Raw genomic sequence first — 12,652 nt, forward strand, 5'->3', positions numbered from 1 at the left:
TTTTCTTCTATTTTTACTTTTGAATAATCTAAATCTATGCTATTTATCGTTATAATCAAACAAATATCGAGATAAAATATTAAAAAATGTGCTGATATATATAGGCGGTAGACAAAACAATGTGAACACCTAAAAAATAAATACTATATTTCTTTATTAATAAGATATTGGGCCATCATTTGCCTTTAATATAGCTTCAATATAACGCTTATAACGCAATATGTAGCTTTAATATAACTCTTTTTGGAATAAAATCATACAATTTTTAAATAGTCTCAGTAGAATATTGTCTCATTCTTCTATCAAATAATGCCATTTTTCAAAATGATAACGTACTCATATACACCGCTAGAAAAGTTCAATCTTGATTTGAATATCAAAATGAACTTTAACCAGCTTCTTTGGCCAGCACAATTATCCGATTTAAATATCATCGCACCAATATGGACAGTTTTGGAAAAAAGAGTGAGGAGCAGATTTCCTTCTTCAACATCCCTGAAGCAATAGTAGATATTGTGATAAAAGAAAGGGAGAATATTCATACTAAAGACTATTCAAAAATTCCACAATTCTATTCCAAGGAGAATAGAAGCTGCATTAAAAGCAAATGGTGACCTAACATCTTATTAATAAACAAATGTAATGTATTTCTTAGATGTTTACATTATGTTGTCTATCTTTGTAGGTAGTAAGTAAGACATATAATTGTATTCAATAAAAAAATAGTTGCTCGATAGACGGTAACAATTTAGAAATTGTATCATATGTAGTTTTCGTAAGAGCGACATTTTTCCTAAGAGTATAGTTGTATGCATTTTGTCATAATGCTTTAACATAAAAGAGGTAGACTAGTAAGCATATATTTTTCATGTTGAATAAAAAATGAGATATAATACTGCGTTATGTCGATATAGCGAGCAGATCATCGGTTCTCGGCATCAGTTAGTATCATTATATCGACAATGGCAAGTGAACGATGGAAGAACGATATCGCATACGCGATGACCCCTTTTAAATTGATTACGTGGCCCATCGGCTCATGGCCACTTCAAGTTTATGACATGTATTCAATATTACGTTGTGGCTTAGGCATTTGTTGTGCGGTAAGTATCTTTTGACAGATCATTTTCACAGATCATTGACACGCACAATTCGCGAAAACGTCGAAGAATATTTTTTACATCGATATTGCAACGCTCTAGAGAAAACTTTGATGTAATAGAATAAAGATTTTACATTTTCAACTCTTAATAACGCATAATAATGATTCGCTTTGGTAACAATACTTTAGATGAGTTGTAAATTAATACGATAATAAGAATCGTCGAAAAATCCTAACAATAAGAAAGATTTTCTTTTAAATTTTATGATTTAAGTATATCTTTTTTATGTAAAATAATATGTCCATCATACTCTCTATTATGTACTATCGTAACGATCGTGAAACAAAATCAAGATTATAAAGAGACACAATAATGTCTCGCATCAAGTTTATGTGCAACAGCAGAGACTCTTCGTGTATCTATACGCAAATCGACTATTTAATAATATTTTAGATTATAAATGGGATTTCACAATAATAGGCTGAACCTGATGGGATTTTTAATATATTTAATCGATAGCTTAATTTCTTATATAAAAGAAAGTTTTTTTATTTTTATTCGTGTTGTATGAGGTAACATGATGCAAAGAAAGTTTTTTTATTTTTATTCGTGTTGTATGAGGTAACATGATGCAAAGATTTAATATGAAAATTTTTCTTTATGAAACATATCATTTCTCTTTCAGAATCTAAACAGATAAAAGGAAAAATTTATGATAGACAATTAATTTCAGTAAATGTTTCTTTCGACTAAAAAAAGATATACCTCACTTTTCAAATATGTGAAAATATTAGGTTTTACAATTTTATTTAAATGCGATAATTAATCAATTATTTAAATTATTTAAATTTATATTTAAAAAAAGTTAAATATTTTCTGTACATTATTTATAATTAGTCAATATTAATTAATTGCTATAATGTATGATGTAATACACATGCACATAAGAAACGACAAAATAAAATCAGCTATGCAGTAAAAATCAATATCATCTGATTTGAAAAAATCAATAACAGATGACAGATCGGGATGCATAAATGTGCTTACGGGTCTGAGCGAGATCTATGCGATATCATTAGTAAATTTTGATCGTTTATAACTCATAAATTATTGTAGCTACAACTTTCGTATTAAAATTTTTTTATTATTTCCTGTATTGATTAAAGATGATGTACTAAGGAAATGATATAAAAATTTGCTTGTTTAAAAAAAGTAAATGGTGTCAAATACACGTTCCAATTATGAAAAGGTTATTGTTATTATAAAAAGTTGTTAAAAAGTAATGTACAAAATATTTTTACTAAATAATGTTATCTTAATCTGTACAGTACAGTACAGTATTATTTTAATCTTAAAAAAATGCTTTGTTAAATCTAAATTATTGTGTAAAATTCTTTCAGCTTTCTACAAAAATAATGATATAAAGAAATTGTGATGAACTTACATGGATAAAAACTTATGTTAATTTATTTTTTGAAATAGAAACATTATAATAAGAGAAACTATAACACAAAATAGTCGTTTTAATTTTTACAAAAATAACAATATTAAATTTTAGAAATTTATTAAAAGTTTCAAAATTCTTTTATTCAAAATTTATTCAAAACATTGAATATTAATACAAAATAAAAAAAATTTTATTAAAAAAATTTGATATTGGAATGCTCAATAAAATTAACAGTTCCAATTTGTAAGAAATTAAAACATCTATTTTGCATAACAATTTGATAACTTACACATTAGTTTTAATATAACATTCTTTTTAAGCCTAACTAACACATGTTTAACACATTGTTTAACACATTAAAATAACACTATTTTGTAAAAGTACATTATATGATATATTATTTTGTAATAGAATTTCAAAAATGCACGTTTCTTAAAACTGATGTGTTTCCTTTATACTTTTTCTAAAAAAAAAAATTTTTAATTATTATAAACAGTAACAAAAATATCATGTAAATTGATAATACAATTTGTTGTGTTTTTTTGATATGCATTATATTTTGAGACAAAAAAACTTTTGATTTACACAAATTATGTATTACAAAATATTATTTTAATAATAATATGCAATTTTCGATTATTTTAATTTTATATATATATATATATGTATATATATATATATACATAAATACATAAATACATAAATACATAAATACATATATATATATGCAAATATTAAATATATAATTTTTTAATTTAATTTAAATAATACAATTTTAACAGTAAATATACAATATATATGATTATATGCATATTATTTTGCATCTATAAATCAGTCTGATAAAAAACATTATTTTTATATCGTATTTTATAGAAGTGATAAAGAGAAAAAGAAATTGACAGAAATTGAGCGAAAGTGGGAGGAAAAAAAAGCGAGTGAAAAAGTAACATTTGCATTTAAATAAAATATACGAGAGTAGATCGAAAAGTTTCCGACCTGATCAAGAAAGAACAAAATTTTAAGCAAATTTCAATACTTGTCCAATAGATGGTAGCGAAAGAAACACAAAGAGTTAAGTTTGATGTCATTCTAGCGGTTGGTTTGTTTCTGACAGTCTTTAAAAGTGACAGCTTGTTAACAATGGAGAAATTGGAATATCGCATCGTGATAAAATCTCTTTATTTGAAAGGGAAATCTTCTACGGAAATCAAATTAGATTCAGTGTATGGAGATGTTACTGCTTCATTTACAACCGTGAAAATTTGGGCTGCTGATTTCAAACGTGATAGAACGAGTATTTTCGACGAGGAATGCTCTGGACGTCTAAAAACCGCAATAATGGATGAGATGATCGATTATGTTCACCAAATCGTGATAGACGATTGTCAATTAACTTTCAAATAGTAGGGGTTGCTGATATCTCGTACGAACGGGCGCATATTTTACATGAGGAATTAGATATGAAAAAGAGCGCGCGTTGGATGTTGCGTTTGCTCACTGTTGCGATGGAGAAATTGTATGAACTAAAGTACGAAATAATTCCACATCCACTCTCCAGATTTAGCCTTGTGCGACTTTTTCTTGTTTCCAAATTTTAAAAAATGGATATCTGGGAAAAAGTTTTCGTCGAATGCTGAAGTGATAAGTGCCATTAATGACTATTTTTCAGGTTTAGATAAAAGTTATTATGCTGAAGGAATGAAAAGTCTAGAAAAACATTGGACCAAATGTATTGAATTGAAGGGAGACTATGTTGAGAAATAAATTTCATTCTGCTCAAAAAAATAATTTTTCTTAGTCAGGACGGAAACTTTTTAATCCATCCTCGTATATTTATAAAAATTCATTGAATTAATAGTGAAATATAATTTTTGTGAGAAATATTCATGGGGAAACATTATATATGAGAAAATATTAATCAACAGAGCCTTATTGTGATCTTGTCTTTCATGGAGTTATACATGGGCTGTACTGATATAGAGCAAAATATAGTCTGTCTGGCAACAATCTGTTGCGGATTACTCGGTGTACTGAAGATAACATGGTTTCGCATTTATGCAAATAGTTTAATTATCAATTACAATTCTGCTTTAAACGATTATCTGACGATTGAAAACACAAAGGAGCGCGACATTATGCGAAAACATGCTTTCATAGGAAAGATTTTTTGCTCTTCCTTACTGGGTTTTACTTACTTTAGTTGTCTAATATATGGGGTAACTCCTTTCTTGAATTACCATCAAGATAATCGCATTAACATAACGAATAGAGATACGAAATATGTAATTCCATCGAGCTGCGCCCTGGCATATTTCAATTTTCCAACGAGCATGTATAAAATCTCCTGTCTCATCGAAGCTATTATAGTAACCGTAGCAGCTACAACAAATTTTGGTAATATTTACCTAATTTATATGTTTAATTTATGTTTTAATCAATATTACACATGCAAACAAAAGTTTAATATTCTTCATACATGTATATGTTTACTAATTTTATTAATATTATGCATTTTTTTGGCTATGGGAAACATTGCAAAGGCGTTTGCGTGATTTTACGGCAAATAATTCCACTAATACAAAATCTTCAGTTTTTTTGATCAGGCATAATAAATTAGACGATAGAATCATTTTTCTTATTAAATAAAAATAATTGTAATGTAAAAATAACTATATATGACAGCCTTAACGTATTCCGTTATTATTTGTGTAAACAAAATTTGGAATTTTTAAAAAACTTGCGCCTTATGCAAAAAATATTATATTGTTAAATATACATATATTAGACGTAAGAGAAATATTATTTGTCATTTATTGTAATATATATCTTTTAATTACAAAAATTGTCTTTAATTACAATAAAATAATAAGTATAAATGAGTATTTCAATGCAATAAGTTAATTCGGCACATCAATGCATTTCTCAAAGGTAATGACGCGTTGTTTCTCAACATTACATTGCATGTTTGCGGTCAAGTGAACATTCTGAGGACTCACTTTTTCAATTTTGATGTAAAAAATCCAAGAATCTACAATCGTTTCAATGCGCTAATTCAAAGACATCAAGACTTGATAAGGCTGGCCAGAGAACTCGTCAAATTGATCAGTTTTGTATTGTTGATAGAACTATTTATTCTTACCATATTATTATGTATGATAGGTAAATATTATGTTACTTATTCAATAAAATTTGTAAATTATACATGAAAAAAAGATTTATATTAAACAGATATTCTCTTTTCAGGATTTCAGCTTATTTTAGCGTTGAAAAGCAATAATACAGTAGTGGTAGGAAAGAGTTTAATGGTATTGAGTGCCTTCTTGACACAATTAACGCTGTACAGTTTTATTGGGAATTATCTAAAATCTGAAATGGAAGAGATAGGACTTTCCATTTATCAAAGTGCATGGTATAATTTGCCCAGAAAATTGACAAAAAATGTAATCTTTGTTCTTATGCAAACAAAATATCCAGTCACGTTGCAGGCTGGAAATCTCATCGCAGTCGATCTCTCAACTTATTTGAGTATTTTAAAAACCTCTTTTTCATATTTGTCTATACTTCGTATAATTCTCGAAGTGTAAAATATAAGTTGCAAATAAAAATAATCTATGCAAACTTTAAATATTTAATAGATTCGAAATAGTGCGATATAATACTTTCCAAATAGCAATACATGCAGAAGTGTTTATTTAAGTGTAACAAACTTATTATCCAAATTAATCTGTTTGTGCCAAATTTCCTATTCAATAATAAACATATATTTTAATATTTCTTATGCAATATTAATAATATACACATATGTGACATTGATATTAATGTATTATTATGTTAAATTTATAGACAGATATTTGTTGAAATGTAGAGTTACTCAAGTCGCGAAATTCTCTATCAGTTAATTTTATTGTCAGCAGAGTAAAAACAGCAAGTTATTTTTCTCCTATTTTTAATTTTGAATAATTAAATCTGCACTATTTATTGTGTTATAATACGAATAATATCGTGATAAAATATTGAAAAATGTGTTTATATATACAGGAGGTAGACAAAATAATGTGAACATCTGAAAATTAAATATTATATTTGTTCATTAATAAAATTATATTTGTTCCTTAATAAGATATTGGGCCATCATGTGCTTTTAATATAACTTCAACTCTCTTTGAAATAAAATCATGCAATTTTTGAATAGTCTCTAGTAGAATATTGTCTCATTCTTCTATTAAATAATGCCATTTTTCAAAATGATAACGTACCTATATACACAGCTAGAAAAGTTCAATTTTGATTTGAATAGCATCAAAATGAATTTTAACATCTTCTTTGGGACAATTACTCGATTTAAATATCATCGAATCACTATGGAAAGTTTTGGAAAAAAGAGTGAGAAGCAGATTTCCACCTTCAACATCTCTGAAGCAATTGGTAGGTATTTTGATAAAAGAATGGGACAATATTCCTCTGGAGATTATTCAAAAATTCGATGATTCTATTCCAGAGAGAATTGAAGCTGTATTAAAAGCAAATGGTGACCTAACATTTTATTAATAAACAAATGTAATGTATTTTTTAGGTGTTCACATTATTTTGTCTTGTAGATCATAAGGCATATAATTTTATTCAATAACAAAATAGTTGCTCGGTAGACGGTAACAACAAATTTAGAAATTGTATCATATATCATTTTCGTAAAAGCGACATTTTTTATGAGCGTAGTTGTATGCATTTTGTCATAATGCTTTAACATAAGAGAGGTAGACTGATGAGCACATACTTTTCAATGAATAAAAAATGAGATATAATACTGCGTTATGTCGATATAGCGTGCGGACCATCGGTTCTCGGCATCAGTTAGTGTCATTATATCGACAATGGCAAGTGAACGATGGAAAAACGATATCGCATACGCGATGACCCCTTTTAAATTGATTATGTGGCCCATCGGCTCATGGCCACTTCAAGTTTATGACATTTATTCGCTATTACGTTATGGCTTAGGCACTTGTTGTGCGGTAAGTATCTTTTGACATTCAAAGATCACTGACACGCATAATTCGCGAAAACGACGGAGAATATTTTTTACATTGATATTGCAGCGCTCTAGAGAAAACTTTGGTGTAATAGGATAAAGATTTTAAATTTTCAATTCTTAATAACGCATAATGATTCTCTTTTGTAACAATACTTTAGATGAGTTATAAATTAACACGATAATAAGAATCGTTGAAAAATTTTATCAATAAGGAGGATTTCCTTTTAAGTTTCATGATTTAAGTATATCTTTTTCATGTAAAAATAATATGATCCATCATGCTCTCTATTTATGTACTATCATAACGATTGTGAAACAAAATCAAGATTATAAAGAGACACAATAATGCCTCGCATCAAGTTTATGTGCACCAGCAGAAACTCTCCGTGTATTTATACGCGAATCGATTATTTGATAATATTTTTAATTAAATAGGACCTCACACTAATCGGTTGAATCGATGAAATTTTTAATATACTTCGATAGCTTAATTTCTTATAAAAAAGTTTCTTTATTTTTGCTCGTGTTGTATAAGCAGAGTTATTATGATGCAAAGATTCAATGTGATAATTTTCCTTTAAAACATATCATTTCTCTTTCAGAATCTAAAAAGATAGAAGGAAAAAATTAATGTTAATAAATTAAATTCTCTCTCTATAAATATTTCTTTAACTAAAAAGAAATGTATGTCGCTTTTCAAATATGAGAAAATATTAGGTTTTACAATTTTATTTAAATGTAATAATTAAACAATTATTTAAATTTTTATTTGAAAAAAAGTTAAATATTTTCTGTACATTATTTATAATTAGTCAATTTTAATTAATCGCTATAATATACGATGTAATACACATACACATAAGAAACGACAAAATAAAATCAGCTGTGCGGCAAAAATCAATATCACCTGACTTGAAAAAATCAATAACAGATGACAGATCGAGACGCATGTGCTTACGGGACTAAGCGATATCATTGGTAAATTTTGATCGTTTATAACTTATAAACTATTGCAGCCTCAGTTTTCCTATTAAAATTTTTGAATTATTTTCTATATTGATTAAAGATGGTGTACTAAAAAAATGATATAAAAATTTGCTTGTTTAAAAAAGTAAAATGACGCCAAGTACATGTTCCAGTAATGAAAAGCTTATTATTACTTCCTATTAAAACTTATTATAATAAATTAATTTATTTATAGTAATTTATTTATAGTAAAAAGTTGTTAAATAGTGTACAAAATATTTTTACAAAATAGTGTTATTTTAATTTGTACAGTACAGTATTATTTTAATCTTAAAAAATTATTACGTTAAATATAAATTATTGTGTAAAATTCTTTCAATTTTCTACAAAAACAATAATATAAAGAAATTGTGCCAACTAACAAGGATAAAAACTTGTTATTTTATTTTTTTAAATAAAAACATTATAAAAAAACTATGATACAAAATAGTAGTTGTTTTAATTTTTACAAAAATAATAATATTATAAAATTTAAAAAGTTATTCCAAGTTTAAACATTGATTATTAATACGAAATAAAAATAATTTTTATTAAAGAAACTTGTTATTGGAATGCTCAACAATAAAATTAATAGTGCCAATTTGCAGGAAATTAAAACATCCATTTTGCACAACAATTCGATAACTTGCATGATAATTTTAATCTAACAATCTTTTTAAGTTTAAATAACATTGTATTGTATCCATTAAAATAGTATTAGTAAAACAATATTAGTAATATTTTTTCAAAAATTATTATATACTGTTTTGTAACAGAATTTTAATAATGCACATTTCTTACAACTGATGTGTCTGTTTTATACTTTTTCTATAATAAATTTTTAATTATTACACACATATATATATATATATAAAATTAAATATATATGCAAATAGTAAATATATAGTTTCTATAACACAATTTTAACAGTAAACATGCAATATACAATATATGATTACGTATATAATATTTTTCTGTAAATCAGTCTAGTAAAAAATGTTATTTTATATCGTACTTTGTAGAAGTGAAAAAGAGAAAGAATTGATAGAAATTGAATGAAAATAGGAGAGAGAAAAAATATGCGAGTAAGAAAGTAGCATTTGCGTTTAAATAAAATATATATTAGTAAAAAATCATTGAATGAATTAGTGAGATATAATTTTTCTGAGCAATATTATGTATAGGGAAACATTATGAGAAAATATCAATCAACAGAGCCTTATTGTGATCTTGCCTTTCATGGAGTTATACATGGGCTGTACTGATATAGAGCAAAATATAGTCTGTCTGGGAACAATCTGTTGCGGATTACTCGGTGTACTGAAGATAACATGGTTTCGCATTTATGCAAATAATTTAATTATCAATTACAATTCTGCTTTAAACGATTATCTGACGATTGAGAACACAAAGGAGCGCGACATTATGCGAAAACATGCTTTCATAGGAAAGATTTTTTGCTCTTCTTTATTGGCTTTTACTTACTTTAGTTGTCTAGTATATGGGGTAACTCCTTTCTTGAATTATGATCAAGATAATCGCATTAACAAAACGAATAGAGATACGATATTGAAATATGTAATTCCATCGAGATGCGCTCTGGCATATTTCAATTTTCCAACGAGCATGTATAAAATCTCCTGTCTCATCGAAGCTGTTGTACTAACCATAGCAGCTACAGCAAATTTTGGTAATATTTACCTAATTTATATGTTTAATTTATGTTTTAATCAATATTACACACATGCAAACAAATTTATTATTCTTCATATACAGTACCCTCCATAAGTATAGAAACACTTTATAAAGGTATGCAATATAAAGAAAATAACTTTAATTTCTTAAATATTTGCCGGATGTTATATCCTTCTTCTTGTAAAATAATAATCTTGACTCACAATTCATATGGAATCTGGCACGTCGAAGCCATTTTTAATGATTGTAGTAATTTTTGTTACATTTACAGAAACTAAAATCAAACTGCACTTAAATAAGTTCTTATTACTCTGATGTATGCTTCTAATGCGCGTAAACATTACAGGCATTCCACTACAGCATCTGATATGCTGTAGTAGCACTAATTGGCAGAACAAATCAACGCGCGAAATTTAACTCCGAGCAGTTCGGTGCGGCGTAATAATTATTCGGTATATTTTCGGTATAAACAGGCGTCATATCATCATTTAAACGTCTTGCAATATATTCATATGAAAAATCTGCACAGATTGCTGCCATGCAATTGTTTATCTGTAAAATGCAATGTGTTTTCAAACTTGTGGAGGGTAGTGTATATATACGTTTACTAATTTTATTCACGTTATACATTTTTTGGCTATGGGAAATATTGCAAAGACGCTGCGTTTGCGTGATTTTACGGCAAATTATTCCACTGATATACTCCAAAACCTTCCAGTTTTTCTGATCAGGCATAATAAATTAGATGGTAGAATCTTTTTCCTATTAAATAAAAATAATTAATGTAAACAATAATTACATATGACAGCCTTAACGTTTCGTTACTGTTTGTTTAAAAGAAGTTTGAAATTTTTTAAAAACTTGCTCCTTATGAAAAAAATATTATATTTTAAATATACATATATTAGACATATTAAGAGAAATATTATTTGTTATTTATTGCGATATCTTCTAAGTACAAAAATTGTCTTTAATTACAATAAAATAATAAGTATAAATGAGTATTTCAATGCAAGAAGTTAATACGACACAACAATGCATTTCCCAAAGGTAGTGACGCGTTATTTTACAACATTACATTGCATGTTTGCGGTCAAGTAAACATTTTGAGGATTCACTTTTTCAATCTCGATGTAAAAAATCCAAGAATCTACAATCGTTTCAATGCGCTAATTCAAAGACATCAAGATCTGATAAGACTGGCCAAAGAACTCATCAAACTGATCAGTTTTGTATTGTTGATACAACTATTTATTATCACCGTATCATTATGTATAATTGGTAATTATTACATTATTTATGATTATTCAATGAAATATGTAAATTATACATGAAAAAAGATTTACATTAAACAGATATTCTCTTTTCAGGATTTCAATTCATCTTCGCGCTGAAAATCAATGACACCGTTATAATAGGAAAGAGTTTAGTGGCATTGAGTGTCTTTCTGATACAACTATCGCTGTATAGTTTTGTCGGGAATTATTTGAAATCCGAAATGGAAGATATAGGACCCTCCATTTATCAAAGTGCATGGTATAATTTTCCTAGGAAATTGACAAAAAATGTAATCTTTGTTCTTATGCAAACGCAATATCCAATCGCATTGCAGGCTGAAAATGTAATCGCAGTCGATCTCTCAACTTTTTTAAGTATTTTAAAAACCTCTTTTTCATGTTTGTCTGTACTTCGTATAATGCTCGAAGTGTAAAATATAAGTTGCGAAAGAAAGAAACCTCTGCAATCTGTAAATATTTGATAGGTTCGAAATAGTGCGATATAATACTTTCCAAATAACAATACATGTAGAAGTGTTTATTTAAGTGTAATAAATTTATTATCTAAATTAATATGGTTGTGTCAAATTTTCTATTCAATAATAAACATATACTTTAATATTTTCTATACAATATCAATAACATACACATATGTGATATTGATATTGATGTATTATTATGTTAAATTTATAGATAGATATTTCCTGATATGTAAAATTACGCGTATCGCGAAATCTTTTATCAGTTAATTGTGTCGTCTATAAAAGAAAGAAAGCAAGTTATTTATTTGTATTTTCACTTTTGAACAATCTAAATCTATACTATTTATTGTTATATTCAAACGTGTATCGAGGTAAAGTGTAGAAAAATGTGTTCATATATAGGTAAGTAAGACAGGTATAATTTTATTTAATAAAAAATAGTTGCTCGATAAACGGTAACAATTTAGAAATTGTACCATATAAAGTTTCTATAAGAGCGACATTTTCCATAGAACGTAGTTATTTGCATTTTGCCATAATGCTCTAAGAGAGGCAGACTGGGAAGCATATACTTTTCATGTTGAATAAAAAATGAGATATAATACTGCGTT

The 12,652-nt window shown here is 27.0% G+C and overlaps 1 protein-coding gene across 1 annotated transcript; it reads left to right on the forward strand.

Moving 5' to 3' along the window:
* The first annotated feature begins 1,001 nt into the window (after window positions 1-1,001).
* Window positions 1,002-11,993, forward strand: LOC145974218 (uncharacterized). The gene is made up of 8 exons (XM_083104027.1): window positions 1,002-1,103; window positions 4,476-4,944; window positions 5,479-5,709; window positions 5,794-6,071; window positions 7,374-7,562; window positions 9,803-10,277; window positions 11,333-11,563; window positions 11,653-11,993. The coding sequence occupies exons 1-8, from the start codon at window positions 1,002-1,004 to the stop codon at window positions 11,991-11,993; spliced, it is 2,316 nt and encodes a 771-aa protein (XP_082960153.1).
* Window positions 11,994-12,652: the final 659 nt, after the last annotated feature.

This window comes from Camponotus vicinus, unplaced genomic scaffold, assembly GCF_025532165.1.
Source record: "Camponotus vicinus isolate PSW18456_S1 unplaced genomic scaffold, iyCamVici1.0 SCAF_1, whole genome shotgun sequence".
Taxonomy (NCBI): domain Eukaryota; kingdom Metazoa; phylum Arthropoda; class Insecta; order Hymenoptera; family Formicidae; genus Camponotus; species Camponotus vicinus.